The 23,421-nt window shown below is 43.5% G+C and overlaps 1 protein-coding gene across 1 annotated transcript in view; it reads right to left on the bottom strand.

The window, feature by feature from the left end:
• The window catches only part of LOC126355621 (MTOR-associated protein MEAK7-like), a 121,348-nt gene that overhangs the window by 37,758 nt on the left and 60,169 nt on the right, over positions 1–23,421 (bottom strand). Inside the window, exons 3-4 of the mRNA XM_050005984.1 lie at positions 14,532–14,712; positions 2,294–2,633 (exon numbers count right to left, since the gene is read on the bottom strand). Coding sequence (XP_049861941.1) covers positions 2,294–2,633; positions 14,532–14,712 — 521 coding nt within the window. The remainder of the gene's footprint in view (positions 1–2,293; positions 2,634–14,531; positions 14,713–23,421) is intronic.

Here is a 23,421-nt window from a genome sequence, read left to right as displayed (position 1 = left end):
AAGGCCATTTCATCTGAATTGTTAGGTCGTTTTGAAACCAACGGCGGGGCCTTTCCGTCACGGATCTTCACAGGGAACGAAAGCTGGGTACACCACTTTGGGCCAGAAACAAAAAGGCAGTCCTTGGAGTGGCATCATCCTCATTCACCACAAAGTAAGAAATTCAAGACAACCCCCTCTGTCTGAAAAGTCATGGTGACAGTCTTCTGGGATTTTGATGGCGTCATTATCGTGGATCCGATGCCAAGAGCGTCACCCATCAATTCAGAGGCATACGTGAAGACCCTGAATAAACTCAAGAACCGTTTTCGACGTATTCCATGGGACAAGAACCGAGCACGATAATGCACGCCCACAGAGAAGTCTGAGAACGCAGGAACACATCGCCAAATTGGGTTAGACATCATTGCCTCATCCATCCTACAGTCCAGACCTGGTATCCTCATGATTCCATCTCTTTGGGCCGCTTAAATATTCTCTATAAGGAACACACTTTGAAGATGACGAGAGTGTCAGTCATGCATTGAAAACATGGCTACGCCCACAGGACAAGAGCTTTTACCAGAAGAGAATACATGCTCTTCCACAACGTTGGTATGGCCATAGACCAAGATGGAGTTTACATAGAAAAATAGGACATGGACAAGACATGTTGATGTACACTACTGGCCATTAAAATTGCTACACCACGAAGATGACGTACTACAGACGCGAAATTTGACCGACAGGGAGAAGATGCTGTGATATGCAAATGATTAGCTTTTCAGAGCATTCACACAAGGTTGGCGCCGGTGGCGACACCTACAACGTGCTGACACGAGGAAAGTTTCCAATCAATTTCTCATACACAAGCCCGGAGAAACGTTGTTGTGATGCCTCGTGTAAGGAGGAGAAATGCGTACCATCACGTTTCCGACTTTGATAAAGGTCAGTTTGTAGCCTATCGCGGTTGCGGTTTATCATATCGCGACATTGCTGCTCGCGTTGGTCGAGATCCAATGACTGTTAACAGAATATGGAATCGATGGGTTCAGGAGGGTAATACGTAACGCCGTGCTAGATCCCAACGGCCTCGTTTCACTAGCAGTCGAGATGACAGGCATCTTATCCGCATGGCTATAACGGATCGTGCAGCCACGTCTCGATCCCTGAGTCAACAGATGGGGAAGTTTGCAAGACAACAACCAACTGCACGAACAGTTCGACGACGTTTGCAGCAGCATGGACTGTCAGCTCGGAGACCACGGCTGCGGTTACCCTTGACACTGCATCACAGACAGGAGTGCCTGCGATGGTGTAGTCAACGACGAACCTGGGTGCTCGAATAGTAAAACGTCATTTTTTCGGATGAATCCAGGTTATGTTTACAGCATCATGATGGTCGCACCCGTGTTCGGCGACATCGCGGTGAACGCACATTGGAAGCGTGTATTCGTCAACGCCATAATGGCGTATCACCCGGCGTGATGGTATGGGGTGCCATTGGTTACATGTCTCGGTCACCTCTTGTTGGCATTGACGGCACTTTGAACAGCGGACGTTACATTTCAGATGTGTTACGACCCGTGGCTCTACCCTTCATTCGATCCCTGCGGAACCCTATATTTCAGCAGGTTAATGCACGACCGCATGTTGCAGGTCCTGTACGGGCCTTTCTGGATACAGAAAATGTTCGACTGCTGCCCTGGCCAGCAAATTCAAGAGATCTCCCATGAATTGAAAACGCCTGGTCAATGGTGGCCGAAAAATTGGCTCGTCACAATACGCCAGTCACTACTCTTGATGAACTGTGGTATCGTATTGAAGCTGCATGGGCAGCTGTACCTGTACACGCCATCCAAGCTCTGTTTGAATCAATGCCCAGGAGTACCAAGGCCGTTATTACGGCCAGAGGTGGTTGTTCTGGGTACTGATTTCTGAGGATCTATGCACCCAAATTGCGTGAAAATGTAACCACATGTAAGTTGTAGTATAATATATTTGTCCAATGAATACCCGTTTGTCATCTGCATTTCTTCTTGGTGTAGTAATGCTAATGGCCAGTAGTGTATATTGTCACCAAATTCTAACTCTTAACAATAAATATAATATGTTATGAGAAAAAAATGTGGGACATTACCCTAGATATTCTGTAGTAGGTATTGTGCAATCATTGTCTGTTTCATCCACGAATTCGTTTCCCTTAATTCACTTAACGCTTCTATACAAACGTGTAACCCCTCTCCACCTGTGGGTCTCCACCCCGGGAGCACCACAGGGGGATAGCGGCAGAAGCAGCGAGCGTCCGACTTACGTGAAAAGGAAGCAGGTGAAGTCCCCGCGGAAGCCGTCGGAGTAGTCCCAGCTGTCCGAGGCGAAGCCGCCGAAGACGTGCTCGGTGGCGTCCTGCACGATGAGCACGGTGGGTCCCTTGTTGGCGATGCGCTCCACCAGCTTGGTGTAGCTGACGCCGTGCTCGACGGTGGTGAAGAGCAGCCGCCAGTGGGAACGCAGCGGCCGCGGCAGCGACATGTTCACGTGCACCACCGACGGCACGTCCACCACGGACGGGAACGTGCGGTGCCTGCCTGTGGGCATGCCTGCTTCTGGAGGGCCGGCCACACCGCGCTGCTCGTGTGCACGCGCAGAACTACCTGACACGCGCAAATGCGGGCACCCGGCCGTTTCCACCTCGCAGAGACCACCTGCACTCTTTCCTCTAGCCTGTCTGCAAACTGAAGAGCGAGCAGCGCTAGTGGTGTTGGGAGTAGGGTTCCCTGGGACAACGCCTACCGTGTAGGAACATCAGTAAGCGGTTCCTTGTCTAACAGTCTGCCGCAGCATGCGCTAATTTACGCACATTCTTTTCGTGTTAGCCGGCCACGGCGGCCGAGCATTTCTAGGCACTTCAGTCCGGAACCGCGCGACTGCTATGGTCGCAGGTTCGAATCCTGCCTCAGGCATGGATGTGTGTGATGTCCTTAGGTTAGTTAGGTTTAAGTAGTTCTAAGTTCTAGGGGACTGGTGACCTCAGATGTTAACTCTCATAGTGTTCAGAGCCATTTGAACCATTTTTTTTCCCGAGTTAGTTATATCACGTACTAAGATCACCAGACAAAGTAGCTGCCACCCCTCGGTTGCTGTAAAGTGCTGTAGATGCTGCAGAACTGGTACCGGCATGTCGCGTGACCCCCCACTTTGACTATAGCCGTCGTTGTCAAGTTGTGCATATAGGGTGAAACCGCACCACAAAGCAATTATCCGAATGGCACGAAAGTCGGTAGATCTGATGAACATGTACAGACAAACAAATGATTACAATTTCAGAAATTTGGATGATTCTTTCAAGAGAAAGAGTTTCACAAATTGAGCAAGTCAATAATTCGTTATTACACATCTGGCTCTCACGCAAGCAGTTTTTCAGCTTGGCTGGATGTCCTCCCGAAGGACATCGTGCCAAATTCTATTCACTTGGCTTGTTAGATCGTCAAAATCCTGAGCTGGCTCTGCCCTTAACACTCCTAATGTCCTCAATTCTGGAGGTATCCAGCGATCTTTCTTGCAAGTTAGGGTTTGGCAAGCACAAAGACAAGTTTTATAAACTCTCGCCATGATTGGGTGGGCATTATAATACTGAAATGTAAGCCCAGGATAACTTGCCATGAAGGTCAACCAAATGGGAACTAGATTATCGTCGACGAGCTGCTGTGCTGTACAGGTGCCGCGAATGGCAACCAAAGGTGTGTTCCTATGGAATGAAATAGCACCCTTGATGATCACTCCTGGTTATCGGGTATTATAGTGGGTGACACTCAGGTTGGTAACCAAATGTTGTCTGAGGCGGTCTCCACACATGTCTTCGATGGTCACTACGGAACATTTCGAAGTGGGACTCCTTGCTGAAACAAATTCTACTCCATAAAATGAGATTCCAGGCCGAAGACGCGACTGGAGACATCCCAGACACGGGCGCGATATCAGCCTGTCTCCTGCCCGCCATATGCTCCGACAACCAAGAGTTATGGTCTGTGGTACCATTACTTTTCACAGCAGGACCCCTTTAGCTGGAATCCGCGGAACAGAGGTACGTTGACAATATTTTACACAAAGCTTTGTTCCCCTTCGTGACAAGGCATCCTGGGCTTACATGTCAGCAAGATAATGCTGCCCACACACGGCGATAGTTTCTACCGCTCGTCTTCATGTTTGCCAAATGCACCTTGGTCAGCAAGGTCTCCCCAACTGAGAACGTTTGGAGCATTATGGCCAAGGCCCTCCAACCAACTTAGGATTTCGATGATTCCACTAACCGATTGGGCAGAATTTCGCATGATATTCCTCAGGAGAACACCCAACAACTCTATCAGTCAATGCCAACTGTATGCATAGGGCCAGAGGTGGACCAACACACGAAGCTCTTTGTCTTGAATAAATCACCCAATTTAGACGTATGTCACATCTACCGATTTCCATACCATTCGGATAGCTCCTTCATGATGCGTAGTTTTTTTTCTGTCTTAGAATTTATTTCTGGTATGATTAACAGTCGGGCACTTTATCGTACTTCTTATGACGCGCTAAACACTAGATCTTAATTTCTTTGGACATGGGACACCTGAAGAAACTTGTGAAACGCTTTCCTAGCCCGATTCACCCTATGGTACTAATACGATATCGTCTGGAGTGGATTAATTTTTATCCAGCGTACTTGATTTAAATATTTCATATTGTGTTAACACATACAATGAAAATAAACGTTTCCCGGAATGCCTGTGCACTGTGTCAAAACTGATTTAAAAGAACGCGTATTCCTGAAAGGTTCGATGTAACGTTTTGAACTGCCCAAAGGTGTAGCTAACAAAAGAGAGTCTCTGTAACGTGGTTGCTCTTGAGCTTGCCGGCAGACTTGAATGGCAATGATTTTGTCGAGTACAAGATACTTAACTGATCCAAAATAAAACATTCACTCCGCAGTAGAATGTGTGTATGTGTGTTATTCTGAAACTTCTACGCAGATTAAACTTGTGCGCCGGACCGAGCGAGGTGGCGCAGTGGTAAGGCACTGGACTCGCATTCGGGAGGACGACGGTTCAATCCCGCGTCCTGCCATCCTGATTTAGGTTTTCCGTGATTTCCCTAAATCACTGCAGGCAAATGCCGGGATGGTTCCTCTGAAAGGGCACGGCCGACTTCCTTCCCCATCCTTCCGTACACCGATGAGACCGATGACCACGATGTCTGGTCTCCTTCCCCAAACAACCAACCAACCAACCAACCAACCTTGTGCGCCGGACTGGTACCTGAACCCAGAACATTGCCTTGAAGTTTGAAAGCTAGGAGCTGAGATACTGAAGGAAGTCAAGCTGTGAAGAAAGGTTGCGCTTGAACAGATCAGTCGGTAAGGGCATTGCCCATGAATGGCAGGGTCCTGGGTTTAAGCTGCAGTACGTCACACAGTTTTAATCTGCGACGATGGGTTCATGTGTGGCATGATTTTTCGTTGGTGAATGTCTGTGAAAAATCGAATGCAGTGCACATTTTTAACAGTGACACACATGTTGCTAAGACACATTCCAGTGTTTGTCCCACGCTTTTGCGAATACTAAAGCAGACTGACGTGATGGCTAAACCGACATCATTCAGAGAATTAAAGTAAACATTGTTGAATTGTGTGGCTGACCACACATTCCCTACAATCAGGGTCGACAATTAGTCATGTGGTGTCACCGCCAGACACCACACTTGCTAGGTGGTAGCCTTTAAATCGGCCGCGGTCCGGTAGTATACGTCGGACCCGCGTGTCGCCACTATCAGTGATTGCAGACCGAGCGCCGCCACACGGCAGGTCTAGTCTAGAGAGACTTCCTAGCACTCGCCCCAGCTGTACAGCCAACTTTGCTAGCGATGGTTCACTGACTTCTACGCTCTTATTTGCCGAGACGATAGTTAGCATAGCCTTAAGCTACGTTATTTGCTACGACGTAGCAAGGCGCCAGTATCCGTACTATTGATATTGTGAATCATGTACCATGAAGAGCGACGTTCTCCATTAATGGATTTAGTATTCCACCAGCTACGTCCGTTTTTCTCAATTCTAATTCCCTTGTCATGTTCCAGACCTCACGCCAGACTGCGTGAGATAAAACGCGTGCATTTCGGCCTCCTTTAGTTATACGGGTTGGCTCTCCTGCCAACCACAACAAGTTATAATGATGTAATCTGTATTTCTATGGTTTTAATTATTTAAATTAGAAATCGAAGCTGACAGTTCTACTGTGGATTACATGTAGGTTGGATCAGTATAGGCTACATCACCTCCTCAGAAGATAATGTTAAGACTATAGAAGGTTCTAGCGCTGTAAACATGAGAATGCCCAGAGAAGCTATACATCTCTAGAGGGCCTGGCTGTCTTGTTGGCACAGTTACAGCACAAGTTGTACATAAAGGAGGCAACATAAGTTGGGCAGACCTATTAAAATTATTCTATATGCAATCGTAAGATCGTTCTGCAATTTGTCTGTTGGGGGAAGTAATACTAGCTCAGATGGTGTTGATCACGACGTCTTTTCTTGTTATGGCTCCTGCAATTCGAACACGTAAAGTGCTACATTTCTGAGCTGGATATGTACATATTGTGGAATGCCGCTGTTTTAATGGATTATTCGGTGACGGCAGTATTCGATATCTCGGCACTCTACTTAAAAAATTAAAAAAAAACAGTGATGAGTTATAACGATATGCTAATGATGGAAGGATGTGGCTCTCTATTCAGCTAACTGTTTCATCAGCCAAGTTAGTGGTGTCGGAAACACGTTTGTTACTTTTGGTTACAATAGTTGTCAAATGCACAACCCTCTTCAGAGATTTTTGCCAAGATGTTAAGCATATGGAAAAAACTAGTGGCAGTAATTCTGATAATGCAAAGGTGTGTTGCTGCTAACGATATAGACCAAATGATATCTTCATGATATGTAAAGGAGCAGTTTTTTTTGTCGAGCAGGCTTAGACCATTAGTTATTGAAGTTTTCCTCCTTGTATCCCTAAGATCATTCTGCAACATGTCTACTGATGGTGTAATACTAAATTAAATGTTGTTCATGATGACATCTTTTTACTTCTATGAACCCAGAATTTGAATACAGAAGCATTATATTATTTAACTGGATGTATATATGTTGCAGAAGGCTGTAGTTTTGAGAACTTATAATGGTTATTAAACCAACCACAGTATAGGAACTTCCAGCATGCCAAAGTTCTGGTACATAGTTCCTGAAACGATACGTTTTGTATTTTTTATGTGCACTTAATAATTCTGTAATAGTTGTATTACACATCATTATAATTTTGGTTTTCTGCCCTGCAGTGTGATCTGAAAATGAATCCCCACCAGAAACTTGTCATCAGACAAATAAAAGCGAAATTTGCAACTTTGGCTGTTTTTCCATTGCATATTCGCTGTATGCCTATAGTTTTAATTTGGAACTCGGTCACACAAAAACAGCGATACTGGCATTTGTTTTGGAATGGTGGAATTTCCGTCCGCCTCATTCCTCCCTATAGAAACAAGACTGGGAAACAGTATCTATTACGCAATTGCAGTTATGGTTGACAGGCAGTTATGGCTGACAAATGTCCTCTCCCCAGCTGCACTGCGATCGTGTGTTTCTACTGATTGTCTGAACTCTAGGTCGCTTGTAAGAGGATCATTCGATCATGGCGTCTCTTACTAAATTTTGTATAGAACAGACACACACACACACATATACACTCCTGGAAATGGAAAAAAGAACACATTGACACCGGTGTGTCAGACCCACCATACTTGCTCCGGACACTGCGAGAGGGCTGTACAAGCAATGATCACACGCAAGGCACAGCGGACACACCAGGAACCGCGGTGTTGGCCGTCGAATGGCGCTAGCTGCGCAGCATTTGTGCACCGCCGCCGTCAGTGTCAGCCAGTTTGCCGTGGCATACGGAGCTCCATCGCAGTCTTTAACACTGGTAGCATGCCGCGACAGCGTGGATGTGGACCGTATGTGCAGTTGACGGACTTTGAGCGAGGGCGTATAGTGGGCATGCGGGAGGCCGGGTGGACGTACCGCCGAATTGCTCAACACGTGGGGCGTGAGGTCTCCACAGTACATCGATGTTGTCGCCAGTGGTCGGCGGAAGGTGCACATGCCCGTCGACCTGGGACCCGACCGCAGCGACGCACGGATGCACGCCAAGACCGTAGGATCCTACGCAGTGCCGTAGGGGACCGCACCGCCACTTCCCAGCAAATTAGGGACACTGTTGCTCCTGGGGTACCGGCGAGGACTATTCGCAACCGTCTCCATGAAGCTGGGCTACGGTCCTGCACACCGTTAGGCCGTCTTCCGCTCACGCCCCAACATCGTGCAGCCAGCCTCCAGTCGTGTCGCGACAGGCGTGAATGGAGGGACGAATGGAGACGTGTCGTCTTCAGCGATGAGAGTCGCTTCTGCCTTGGTGCCAGTGATGGTCGTATGCGTGTTTGGCGCCGTGTAGGTGAGCGCCACAATCAGGACTGCATACGACCGAGGCACACAGGCCAACACCCGGCATCATGGTGTGGGGAGCGATCTCCTACACTGGCCGTACACCTCTGGTGATCGTCGAGGGGACACTGAATAGTGCACGGTACATCCAAACCGTCATCGAACCCATCGTTCTACCATTACTATACCGGCAAGGGAACTTGCTGTTCCAACAGGACAATGCACGTTCGCATGTATCCCGTGCCACCCAACGCGCTCTAGAAGGTGTAAGTCAACTACCCTGGCCAGCAAGATCTCCGGATCTGTCCCCCATTGAGCATGTTAGGGACTGGATGAAGCGTCGTCTCACGCGGTCTGCACGTCCAGCACGAACGCTGGTCCAACTGAGGCGCCAGGTGGAAATGGCTTGGCAAGCCGTTCCACAGGACTACATCCAGCATCTCTACGATCGTCTCCATGGGAGAATAGCAGCCTGCATTGCTGCGAAAGGTGGATATACACTGTACTAGTGCCGACATTGTGCATGCTCTGTTGCCTGTGTCTATGTGCCTGTGGTTCTGTCAGTGTGATCATGTGATGTATCTGACCCCAGGAATGTGTCAATAAAGTTTCCCCTTCCTGGGACAATGAATTCACGGTGTTCTTATTTCAATTTCCAGCAGTGTATATTCCGTATGGTAGCGTGTGCCACTCACAAAACCAGAGGAGAAAACGTTTGTCTGTGTAAGTTCTTTTTTCTCTTAACTTACACTGAATGTGAGTGTCGGTTCTCAACATGAATGAAATTATGTTAATAGCAATGACTGTACCTGTATTTCCCTGTAGTTAATATACGAGACTCCTCATGTTCGACAAATGTATTTATAGCAGTCTTTAATATTTCCACCTACGTGGTGGTATCTGTTTGCATTATTATTGCAGGCTGTAGATCACACTGCCAGAACTGATGAAACAACAACGTTAGCCAGTGGCTTGGAGATGATTGTACCGAAACTTTTTCGGAAGTTGTTGGGTTGTGTGATACTGTGTCTGCAATCATAGTTCAAGATCGGTGTTCGCAGCTACACACCCACACATCAAAGTCTAAGGAGTGGTCTACCTTTCAGGTGACATGATTTTAGTTGGCGTGGTTTCAGTTACTGATCGACTGTGTCTCTAGATGCATATTTTGTAGCACTGTGCTATACACATACAGTATCATTGAGGTACCAGAATTTTACTATAATGTCACACAATCTAGTAATTTAGTGGTGATTTGGCAGGAGGTTTATCTATCACAGTGTGGTATTTCTTTCATATTCAATATCTTTCTTTTGACACCGGTAGCGCCCATAGAATTCTTTGTGACGTCGTTTATATGACGCCACTATTCCTGCCCATGTGCTCATTTCTAACTCTTTGATGTCACACGCACACACACACACACACACACACACACACACACACACACACACACACACACACACACACACACATACTAGTAAGGGCTTGGTGGCGTATCAATGATACATAAATTGGGATCAGGTTGATGCCATATTGGTTGAAGCCATATCAATCTATTGGTTGATGGCATATCAATCCCAGGTTGATGCCATATTTCTCGACTTTCGAAAGGCTTTCGACTCAATTCCACACGGCCTAAGCGATCTATCCGATGATATATGCTGTTGGATGGATAGTTTTCTAACAGACAGGGAGCAGTATGTCGTCCTGAACGGAGTGACTTCAACAGAAACAAGCGTAACTTCAGGTGTGCCCGAGGGCAGTGTAATAGGTCCGCTGCTTTTTACGATTTACGTAAACGATGTGGTCGATGGTATTGACAGTGGCATTAGACTGTTTGCCGATAATGCTGTAGTTTACAGGGAAGTAGTACCACATAAAGGCTGTGAACAAATTGATGAGGATTTGCAAAAAATAAACTGGCAGTTATCTCTTAATATTATTAAGTGTAACAAGGCGAAAATCCCTATTAATATACTAGTACAAAATAAATTCCCAGTCTTTGGAAGAGGTAACATCCGTCAAGTACCTGGGTGTGACTATTCCAAATTATCTCAAATGGAATGATCATATTACACAAGTAACGGGCAAGGCGAGCTCTATATTGCGGTTTTTTGGTAGAATCATGAAGCGATGCAGTCCTTCAACAAAGGAAATAGCTTACAATACGTTAGTTCGTCCAGTCTTAGAGTACTGTTCGTCTGTATGGGACTCTTACCAGTTTGGTCTGATTCACGAGATTGAGAAGGTCCAAAGAAGAACGGCAAGATCGTGACTGGTACATTTAGCCATCGCGAGAGCGTTACAAATCTCATAGAAAGTTTGAAGTGGGACACACTTGCAGATAGACGGCGCGCTAAGCGGAAGGGGCTGCTCACTAAATTCCGAAATCCGATCTTCGCCGAGGATGTAGAGCATATATTATTACCACCAACTTTTAAATCGCGCTATGATCGCCATTCAAAGATAAGGGAAATCAGGACTCGTACTGAGGTGTTCATACAGTCGTTTTTAACTCGCGCGATCAGCGAGTGGAACAGATGGGGGGAAATATGACTTTGGCGCGAATTGTGCCTTAGTGTCCCGCTTAGTGGCTAGCGGATTATATATGTAGATGTAGATCATGCTACATTATGATTGCCTGAGAGCATCATGACGTCACTGCAAGGTGACACTGATGCATCATCATGACATAACATGTCATGATGTTGATGTTGACAGATAGCTCAACTAATTGGGTGAAAACAATAATTTTTTTGGAAAATGCAGAAAAATAAGAGTAATGTGACAGGTGTGATGTCTGCTGGCTCCTCTAATGATGAAATGTTATTTTGTTACTAAGAAATATATGTTGAATGATACAATTTGTAATTAACAAATAGACACAGCACACAGCCTGTCTCTATGGTACGCATTCAGATGTCCTAGCATAAAAGATGGGGTTGTGCAGGTGTGCTTCAGTAGCAGTGATATCTAATCTCGACAGATATTGCAATGTGTTTGCCTGACAGCATCATGACGTCGCCGTGACGCTGGGAGCAATGGGATACATTGTGGGTAATTTGACAAAATATATAAAACTATAGAAAACTCGGTAAAAATGCGTAAATGGGTGAAAATGTATAAAAGCATGGAAAATACGAAAATTATGGGAAAATATGTGAAATTGAGAGTACTAACATAATTGCCTGAGTGTGGTCTCTACTGGTGCCTAATAACATAATATTAAATTATTATTAACAGATATAACTCAAGTGGTGTGACTCACATAATCTGTCATGAACAGATGGACACAGGCTACAGTCTATCCGTGTGCTGTTCAACTTCAGCGTAACTCTTCCCCCACAAGTGTCCCAATTATAAAAGACAAAGGTGTGGAGGACCGGATGGGAGGACAACATAAGGGAGGGGAGGGGAGGGGAGGGGAGGGGAAGGTTAGGGGGGAAGGGAAGGGGAGAGGGGTTTACTGCTATTCGTATTTGACCACTATATATTTATATTACGAACTCGAATATGTCATACAGTTGCCTGTGCCTGGGTGATTTGCTTGGGTGATCTTGATCAGTTCTTAGTGATTCACCAGGAGTGAGGGAGTGTGGGCATTGAGGAGCCCAACTGTGTAACCTGACACCAGATGTGTAACATGACACCGTCGTATCTTATCAAAGGTATGTGGCAGAAATCTCCTTGATAATCTACTAACATCCTCGTGCACCAAGGCGACTAGCACCTGGTGGCGTACAGCCAGACTGATTGAGAACTTTCTAGAAGGTTCTGGAAGAAGCTGGGTCTTAAAGAAGATCTTGAGAAGAGTCAGGAGGAAAATCTCTACAAACTTGCACGAGAGTCCCTGAAAAACCAGTAAATAAATGACTAGCACAGAGGATGGAAGGCAGTGAACAGTGAACAGTCAGTACAGTGTATCAGAAGGAATCATTACCAGGGAGCTGCCACAGTAAGTAGTGATCGGGTGCAGTACCACTGACGAACCCTTAAGTCACTATAGACTGACACTTCGATGTTGTTGCACTAAGATGCCAAGAAGACTGTACACATTCGAGGGGGGATAACTGAGTTACCGATAAGTATTTGGCAACAATTATTGTCTTGAGCTTATGCCGGTTATAGAAGAAGGGGAGGAACAAGTGCTGTCTTGCAATTGTTTTCTAGTGTGAATACGGTATCTTGACTAAGTAAGTCACAAAGAGTAACAGTTAATATTTCCTGATTCGAAGAATATAAGGAAGAACAAGTGTCATTGTTGCGTGTGTTTTGCAGGAACCAAGTTACAAGCGGAGTTCTCGCCTTTGACAGAGCAACGTAGGACACAGAAACTGAGAGTTGGGGGAAAGATCTTATATATAGAATGGTAGAGTGCACTCATTTGTAAAGAAATAAAGCCACTGCAAAACACCTCTCGGAGTAGGATTCAACTACTGGTAAAATAAACTGTTCTTAAATTGCTCCCTGATTCACTTGCTATGCATCAAAACTTCTCTCTGTTCTAGAATCAACTGTGCTTAGCATCCTTGAAGACTTCCTCCCTCTCACTATCTGTTGAATGTGTCTTAGTTGGCCTCAGGCGACAGTGTCATCAATCTCCTGACTGCGCTACGCAGGCCACACATTCGTCCAACCTGGTGACAGGAACACTGGCAGCATGCGACAGTGCAGTGGTGTCATAACATTATTTTTCATAACAAAGTCACATTTTTTGGATGGGAATCGTCATACAAACACTTTAAACAAATCCTTCTCGACGCAAGGACAACATAGCGCTGATGGAAATTGAAAGGAAAGAAGATTTTGCAAACAAAACGAAAGTGGAGCAAAATGAGTGACAGAAATAACGATTGCAATAACACGAAAGAAAATATAATCTGAAGAAAAGGAAAAAAATTAAATCGAAGTAAATACATAAATACAACCAAATCACATGGGCAAAGATAAAAAATGAAAGAAATATAAGGAAGAAAAAAATGAAAGCTAAGGCAAAGCTGATGATTGAAACAAAGAGGCAAAGGACAAGAAATAAAAATAATATATTTGGACCAATTAGTTGAAGAGAAATGATGATCACAGCCATTTCCACAAGGATGTAAAAGAAGAAGAGTGCACTTAATGTATTTCGAAACCCTAACCTTCAGCAATGAACCACATAACTTAAGTTATGGTGTCATTTTCAAATCAGTGCTATTTTCAACACTTTAGTAGATCACAAGCACTCCGTCTTCAGGCCACGAGTGGCCTACCGGGACCATCCGACCGCCGGGTCATCCTCAGTGGAGGATGCGGATAGGAGAGGCATGGGGTCAACACACCAGTATCCCGGTCGTTATGATGGTATTCTTGACTGAAGCCGCTACTATTCGGTCGAGTAGCTCCTCAATTGGCATCGCGAGGCTGAGTGCACCCCGAAAAATGGCAACAGCGCATGAGATGGTCACCCATCCATGTGCCACCCACGCCCAACAGTGCTTAACTTCGGTTATCTCACGGAAACTGGTGTACCCACTGGGGCAAGGCCGTTTTAGGAGATCACAAGACATTCTGAAATTTTTTTGTCAGTTGCTGGCAAACGGGGGCCCACAAGGGTGAATGGATGCAGGGACCATAACATACACCCAGTACAGGTGGTCTCAAAATCCCTGGGGCATTTGTCCGTTAGTCGTCAACGTAACAGGGAGAGAGTTAACATACTGTTACTTGATAATCCGATCAGCTATTTTATTGGTCGTATTTATTTCGCATTGTCAATTTTGCAGTTATACAATTTCCTCTTCAGATATGTTTCTGGCATTCAAACTCAACCAAAACAATGAAACAGGGCTTATAGAGTGATCCAAAACATACCAACGTGGAAATTCTGTAGTGCTACTGTGACCATAAAATATGCCAATTCTCGAGTGCACCAGATATGAAAGCCAAATATTACACTAAAGTGTGTGAGGACGGTAGGAAAGTTCCAGAAAAATCAGGACGGCTGGGAACCCTGACCACGTAACCATAGCTGGCAGGCGACTGACCGTGCATGACGCAGAGTGGCAGCAGCGACGTGGAGATGTCCTCGTTGCCCGAGAAGATGTCCGCCTCCATGTCGAACATCTCGGCCAGCACGCTGGACAGGAAGAAGGAGAAGCGCGCAGGCCATGTCACGATCCAGTGCTCCAACTCAGTCAGTGTCACGAAGGTGCGGTCCGTAATGACCTGCGGCAGAATTACACCCCTCATCTGTTGACTGTTTACTCCAACCTCCCAAACAGAAGGGGGAGGGGGGAAGGGAGGGAGAAGGGGAACAAAAATGGTTCACACTAGATGTCATGGAGTTGGACTTCAGAGTATCTCACAATGTGGAAAGTCACTATCAGGCATCGTTGGGAAGAATGTTCACATCCCGTGGAGAAACAGAAGTCAGCCTGTGCTCGCCGCAGTCTTTCGCATTATAGCTTCAAACAAAATCATTCTTTTGGCAACATTATATTATCTTCTTTCTTTATGGTATGTATTTTTCTTTTATAATTCGATTAGGATGTTCATATGGCTCGTAATCTTTGCCAGCAAACTCGCTTTGAACCTCACAGGAAGTGGAAGATAAAGGCAGATAAATCACGCTTATGAATTTTCGTTTAGACTGGGACAGCATGCACTCTTAAATAAATACTGAACGATATCTTTTTGTGAAAGTGAATAATGAGTTAGCAAGGAATTTTGAGTACAAACCATCGAGTCTGACGTGCAATTAGCCATTTACATCTTCATATTTGAATCGTTATAGTGTTATAGATGCGACACAGGTCAGATAAAACATGCTGACTACTTCACAGCTCCCCAGAAGGAAAAATTGTTTTGTATCAGAGCAGGTATGAGAGAAGGAAAAAATGTAAAATAGTAAATTTTACACGTGTGTGTCTTCTAAATCTTAATTTTATTGACTCCTCTGTTTCCCCTATGTACGAGAAAGTTGAATGAGGAAATTTAATTTTTTGTTCGAATGTTCTCTCACGAAAGATACTTCACATTTAACAGCGGAACATAATCATAATTCTGGACAAAAAGAAGCCAACGCATTAATGAATAAATAATGAAGTAATGAAACGGTAGAAGAGTTGTCTCCTTTGAGAGAAATAAAAGACAGTTTATCGTTACTTAAAATTGCTATGAAAAGAAAACAAGGCATTAAGTAGAAAAATGATATTAACTTTTTCAAAAATTTTATTTTTAGATTTGTATGTATCAATTTTCTCGAGAAAATGAATATTGATTCTTTGAAATTAATTTCAGATACTTTTCAAATACCTCTTATTTCGCAACTGTTTGTAGAATTTACAGTATAATTTTTTTCATGAATATTAGTTATGAAATTTGCTTTCGCCATTAATAAACTATTCCACAGTAGTGGGTCAAGGAGACTTCAAGTGCAATCAAGTTCACTTAAGGTGAAGGTCACCTCCTTATCTCCCAGTAGTTGGGCCAATGACCTGGCAGTTGTGTCACTCATCTTTAAGGTCATAGTCAATGTCCTTTCCCCTCCCTGACACAAGGGGTTAGTTGTTTTCTACAAGTTATCCACGGGGCCAAGCCTCCTTATCGTTTTTAGCATTGACCTATCACAATATATTGTCCATTAGTGTTTCAAATTCTGTAATTTGTTACCCAGTTACTGTCATTAATGATACATCACTTTATCATCACTATTTATTACATAGTTATAATGATTTATGTCCAAAACCGTATGCCTTCCATTTTACCCAGCTTGGTGAGTCTCATCACTTGCTTTCTGCTCACCATATTGGAAGGTTCATGACTAACCATTGGACTTGTATTCTGCCTGTCTGCACACCTGATATGTGTGTCAACCTCCTATTCTCATTCAGCTTCATTTTTGTGATTTGTATCAGAGCAACATGTCGAATGGAACATCTACAAGCACTCCAACACATGACTGCCTTCGTATATTGTCGTCTAAAGTTTTGGGGCTTTTTGTTAAAATTTTCCTGATTTAACAAAATACCCAATTTTTGAGATCATAAATATGAGCTGTTAATGTTTAAAAATTACCATAGTGCGTTATTTAAAGAAATTACACTCATGTCCCACATTCAAACAATTACAGCTTACTTTGGTATTGGAAAGGAGTACACAGCGTAGATTAGATGGGTAAAAAACAAGTACTTAGGGGCATTAAAAACAATAGTCTACTCATTATGGTGTTATATAGATAAAAAAGAAAGGTTGCTACACTTTTGAATATCTAGTTTTGGCTACTTTTCAAGGTCACCCTTCTACCTAATTTTTAGCAATGAAGCACAAACTTTTTAAAAAACGTCATGTGCTTCATCTCAGATCAGACACCGTTACTAACAAGCGGCAATAACTATTTTTAATGTTAAAATAATTGCACCACTGCTGGGACGGGATAGAAGTAGTTTTGAAAAAAAACGACATCATTATGTATGCAAATACCACATCAAGGAGCACCTCTCTGTACACATTGAAGAGTGCTGCACAAAGTTGCACCATCTCCCACTATAGCACTGTGTCCCATTGTTATCAGGATGGCACTAGCTTCTGCACCCAAGCACCAGCAGTGCAGGCAACTCGGCTCATGACCTGCTGCTAACATGGAAAACCACTATCATACACATAAAACCATTAGTAACACACACACACTCACACACAACACACACACACACACACACACACACACACACACACACACACACAACATTACTAAGAAATTACACTGAAAGACTCTAGTTACAATTACTGCTGGTGTGTTATTATTCAGCTGCGCTATACCACCAGGTGCAGTAGTAATAGTACGATACTGAAGGGATGGATCAGGTACCATGATTTTTATTATGAAAAATATTCAAAGCAGCTCCCTTAGCCATCAACCACAATGTGTCAGAGTGGACACTGGAAACTTACTGACCAGAGGCACTGACAGCTGCCCCCCATCGCCCACACAGCCACCTCTCCATAAGCTAAGACGTGTCTCAGCAGAATGGCTCCAGTGGTAGAGCATCAGAAGAATTACAAATCTTATTTGAGCAAGTTCTGTGATGTTCACTCTGCATCAGCTATTTGATCAGATGTATCCAGGCATCTATTAATAATGCATATTTAAGTGCAACATTTACATTTACTTAAATTGTGGTAGAGTGAGATAAAAAAGATTATGCATACTCCTCAGTATGTCCCTTAATCTCTTTAATAACCACTACATCATGTAGTTTTTTTAATGGCAAGAAAATAACAGGAATGGAGATGAATAGGTCTCCAAAGCAAAGACCAATTAAGGTTTGCTGCTTTGCCTTTAATAATTATACGGTGTGTTCAAAAAGTCTCTCTGCATTGCCGTATGATTGTTAGCCATATGTGCCGGATGATTGTTCGCCTGCCTGGGTTACTTCCCTTCAAGTGGAGTCTCCCAACAGTCCACTGTTTCGTTTATCTCAGCCAGCATCAGTAGTATCGTTGGTGTGTGTCATTACATGTTGACGTGAACGTTTAAGTTTAGTTCCTTTTTTCGTTTGTTTCGTGTTTGTCAGTGTTAAAATGATAACCATTGAAGAACGTGTGTTTTAGTCGAACAAGTGTTCAAAGCTGGCGGTAAATACACAGTTTCAGTTCGTCAAACATTTAATTCAGTTTTCCTGGAGAGAACACAGTAACATCGTGATACTGTGCGAGATTTGATTAACAAATTTCGAAGTACGGGTTCAGTAACAGATGCACGGAGAAGTGATCGTCCTAGCGTTTTGTCTAAGGATAAACTACTCGATATTTCCTACAAAATATCCATGAGTCCGATCAAGTCAGTAAGAAAACTCGCCCAGGAAATCGATGTTAGTGTTGGAAAGGCCCACACAGCTGTAAGGAAAAAATTTGAACTTTTCTCATACAAAGTGACAGTCATGCAAGAACTGAAAAATACTGATCATGGCAAGAGACTGCATTATTGTCAATGGTTATGGTTCTGGAGTGCAGCGAAAGCAACTGTCTACAAAAACTGTCCAAAATCCATCGATGAATTGAAAACTACAATATCCACTTTCACAGATTCTGTTACAGAAGAAATTCTACAGCCTGTGTTTGTAAACGTGATTAGATGAATTGAATCGTATATTCAACAACAGAGGGGGACACTCAACATTTAATGTAAAAATTTGTAAGCAACAACGAATATTCAATAAATTAATAACTTGTATTTCACTGACTTTCATTTCAGTGTGTTCACTACGGCATATGGCATGCTCGGCTAACAATCGTACTGCACTGTGGGGAGACTTTTTGTGTAGTATAGTACAACAGTATCTTGCCATGCAGTGGTAACACATCCATTAATCAATTTGTCTGCATCCACTATTTGATAGTGGAATGACTGTGAAATCAAATTTTGGCTATACTATCATGCATCTTCTCCTACGTAGGCAGTGGCATGGACATAGTAGTAATTAATTTCGATTCAGTTTAGGTCAACTGCTCTTGAGTATTTTATGCCAGTGACAGTTCTTCTTGACAGCCCACCTTTCATAGATTTTAATCATTGTAATGTTGTCACAAGGTTGCTGTGTAATAATCGCAAATACATTTAAATTCGTCTTGCTAAGTAACACGCCATTTCTGACGCAATTTATCAATAACAAGAGTGTTCAGGTTCTCCTCAAAGCAAGGCATTGCCTATTTGGTGTCGTTTTTTTCCCCTGCAACTGAGGAATGCTTAGCACATTATAGGACACATAACTGCGGCCACAGACGATGTCAACATGGACTGTACTGCAACTCAGTAGCTGTCATACAATATATGGTACAGAGAAAATACTTTCATCATTTAATCCCCATCCTACATATCTATTAAGATAAGCAACCTGCCTCCACTGCCCTCATGTAGCTAGGAATGGTTTTGCAACATCTAGTGTGAGTGATTACTGACCCAGGCTGTGAACCTGCAGAGACATTTACCACTTTTGCACCGCATCTCAGATGTATAAACATTACAATACAGTGCCTGTCATTCGCAAAAGCTGTATGACTCGTCCATATTAGTTTTGTGGCGTCGGCACACAGATCATGCTGATACATGGATATTACACTTTCCAGTCACATTAACGTCAGCACCAGTGAAATGTCTCATTATTCACCTTTTGCAGAGCAGACCACTGTGAGGTGTGCAGGAAGAAAGTCACTGAGTTCCTGGATGGTACCGACTGGGATGTGAAGCCATGTCGACTCCAGTGCCATGGTTTCTCAGTTGAAGATCCATGGCACAAACAGCCCAATCAAGGTGGTTACACTGATTCTCTATTGGGCTTAAATCCGGGGTGTTTGGTAGCCAGGGGACTATGGTAAACCCATCCTGGTGTTCTTTGAACCATGCACATATACTGGGAGCTGTGTGACACACTGCATTGCACTTCTGGTAGATGCCAGAGAAAAACCAAACTGCATGGTCCCCAGGATAGACGCATACTTGGCTTAATCTACTGCTCCTTCCAGAATGATGAGATCACACAGGAAATCCCGCAAAAACATTCTCCATACTATTATGATCCCTTGATTGTTGCAGGTTGTTTGCTCTCAGACATTTGGTATCATATACAATAATAGGCATCTGCAAAATGGAGTGTAAAACGTCATTCATCTGAAAAGGCCGCTGGTCGCCATTCAGTGGGCGCCCAGTGGCGGTATAGGCGTGAAAATTCCAGGCTTCGTTGCCAATGAACAGCAGTCAGCGTAAGTTCATGAACCTGATGCCTGCCGAGGAGGCTCCTACCAACAGTGTTCATTGAACAGCACTTGAGGAGACTCTATTGGTAACCCCTTCGTTCATTTGGACGATCAGCTGCTCAACAGTTGCACCCCTATTTGCATGTACACATCTCTGCAGCCAATGTTCACACCTGTCATCTATGACCCATAGTGCACCAAAGTCGTCTTACTGTTGGTATTGAATAGCGCTTTTTCCCCATGCGCAGTATGTGTTAACTTTGGTAGCATGCAAACAATTTACAAACTTTCAGAAACGTGTCCACCCTTGGCCTGAAAGTCAATGATCATGCGGTTTTGGACGTCAGATAAATCGCTTTGTTTCCACATTAACTGAAACTTCCTAGCAGATTAAAACTACGTGCTGGACTGAAACTCAAACTCTGGACTTTTGCCTTTCGCACTTAAGTGCTCTGCCAACTGAGCTTCTCAAGCATGACTCGTAACCCCTCCTCACAACTCTACTTCCACCAGTGCTTTGTCTCCTATTTCCTAAACTCCACTCTGCTGCAATGTGCAAACTTCATTGTAACACACAAATTATCTTTTATAAATACACATAGAGAATGGCAATATTGACAATATGGGAAATATGGAAAAATATGGAAAATAAGTAAAATGTGGTAAATATGTAAAATATGGAAATAATATGGAAAAACCTGATGCAAAATGCAGATATACAATATCTGTACTTTCTAATGGAGAGTGATCATATGTTGAGATACCTGATTAATAAAAGAATGTTTTGAGGATGTATACTGCAGGCACATTAGTTTAAATGATACGTCATACACAGAAGACAAGTACACTTTTTTGGATCTTCTGAACAGTTTACGTCACATCAGAGATCCTGTGGTGGTTTTAGTAATAAGTGCTGTATAACATATACCCCTAAAGGATATGGCTATTTTTCATTAAAGTGAAACACCACACATCGACATTCTGTATAGGATAGATAATATCTACATAGGTCAATTCTTAATATGTTTACATCCTGATTATATTATCCACCTGGGATGCACAGTCATGCAACACAAGAGAGTAATGCAGGTTACCGCTTCTCCAGACCTCTGGCAGCACCACTGTGGGAGATGCAGAATATACAGTTTGACCAAGGTAATACACGGTGCCAACTTCACTGCAAGAGGCCCGAGAGGCACTGCCTTCAGTGCTGCTGTCACAGGCACCAATTCTTCTTCCACAGATCACATGTGCACCAATTCCTGTGGCAGTTATTATCCCACCGAGCAGCTATAAAGGACGCCACACAGCTGACTAGAGGCATTTCGCATCATGAGTAACTCAGTACCAAATGCCACCCACATCCTTTCACACTTTCAATCGGAGTTCCCTTCGCATTGCCAAGGAGCACAAAAATATTTACCAGTGGACAGTCGAACCTGTGCCCCTTCCAATATTAATCCGTTCTCTTATCACTTTTTTTATCTCATTTTGTTCGTTAATGTTCGTTATATTTGTTCGGCACAGATGTCCCATGACGGTTGTTTAACGTCATCATTGATCCATTAACTCAGTTTTTTTTAATTACAGAGGGCAGCTAACCCTCTAAACAAACATCACTGAGCCAAACACCGCTTCCTGAGCACACTCTCAGAGGGACAATTGATAAGATGCACATGGTGATATATCCGTATCAAAATTCGTCTTATTTCCTAAACGCTTGGCCATCTGGAATTTCCACTTGGGGCACTTTCATGTCTCACCACGCCCTACATGTACCATAAATTTGGACGAATTCGGCGATGACGAGTACGCGTCCTCTCCTTGTTAGTATTAAAACGTAGAAGTGACCGACGATACCGCTGTTTGTTGGCATGGATGGTCTTGTAGGATTAAAAAGGTGCCAGTTTATTCCGCACAGAGTTCTGTTGGTAAAACATTTAGATCTTTAACACCTATTAAAGATGCCTTACAGAGCAACCAACGCTTTCTAGTACATCATTCATAGTCATATCATTTCCTTGGGTTATTCCGTAAATTATCTTTACATCTGCCGATTTGGTTCCATTAAGAGCGACATGTTGAGTTTTATATGCACGGAAGTCTTGAATCCAGGCTCAAGTCTGCTCTGATACTCGATAAGCTCGTATTTTCTTTACTAGATGTCTGTGCAGTATGGTGTCAAATGCCTTGTACTTTCCGATGTGCTTGGCTAGCCTTCGATACATGCTATGGTAATCTAATAATACTCTCATCGTTTGAGAGCTTTTCATTTCTGTTATAGGTACTGACAATAGTTTTGGAATTTCTCTAAGTAAAGATATGGAACATTTATGTACACTGATATGCAAATTCTATATTGAGACAAATAATACCTAGAAAAGTGAACTCTTAACATGATGGCTGTTATCTTTGCCTTTTCTTCGAAAAAAAGTGACTTGTACTACGCAGTTTCGTATCATCCATGAGCAAGTGTGGTTTTGTGGGTAGGGATTAGCACTTCAGAGGAAATACATACACTCCAATAAGCTATTAGTCACTAAATGCTGAGTTTGGGTGTATTGCATGGAAAAATATCTGATTGCACTAAGACCTGTAACACAGCAACTACAATTCACTGCATACACCCATATGTCGAAGTAGGACGCTGAGGACCTGTAATATAAGTACTACATATAAGAGGGAGATGGCATCGCATGTGTCTACTTTAACACAGGGATGACGAAACACTCTAAGTTACATATCAAATTACATGTTGTATGGATCGAATGAGCTATGTAAGCACACTCTGTCAAATAAGATTAAGCAGCAATCTGGGAGATTGGTGACATCACATAAAGGAGTGCAGGCATGGATTAAGTAGGTGTGTATTTCTCTAAGGGGCCACCAGAACACTTTGCTGGTCAGTCAGTGATTCCTGCACGGAAGGTTTTACAATGTGTATCACTTTACTGTGTGATGTTGTATAGGATTTGGCTGTCAATAATAAGACAGTAATGCAGCAAGATTTGCAACAAAGTGCAGAGGATGGATGACGACTACAGGAACCTGAACGCAGGTAAATGTAACTGCTGCACACGAACAGGAGAAGAGATCCACTGCTGCTCTACTCCGCCATCGCTGATAACTCACTGGAAATGGTAAAAGACATAGGAGTAGCCATCTGGATCGAGTTGTTGTTGT

The sequence above is a fragment of the Schistocerca gregaria genome, chromosome 3 (assembly GCF_023897955.1).
Source record: "Schistocerca gregaria isolate iqSchGreg1 chromosome 3, iqSchGreg1.2, whole genome shotgun sequence".
NCBI lineage: Eukaryota > Metazoa > Arthropoda > Insecta > Orthoptera > Acrididae > Schistocerca > Schistocerca gregaria.
This window is presented reverse-complemented; position numbering and strand designations above follow the sequence as displayed.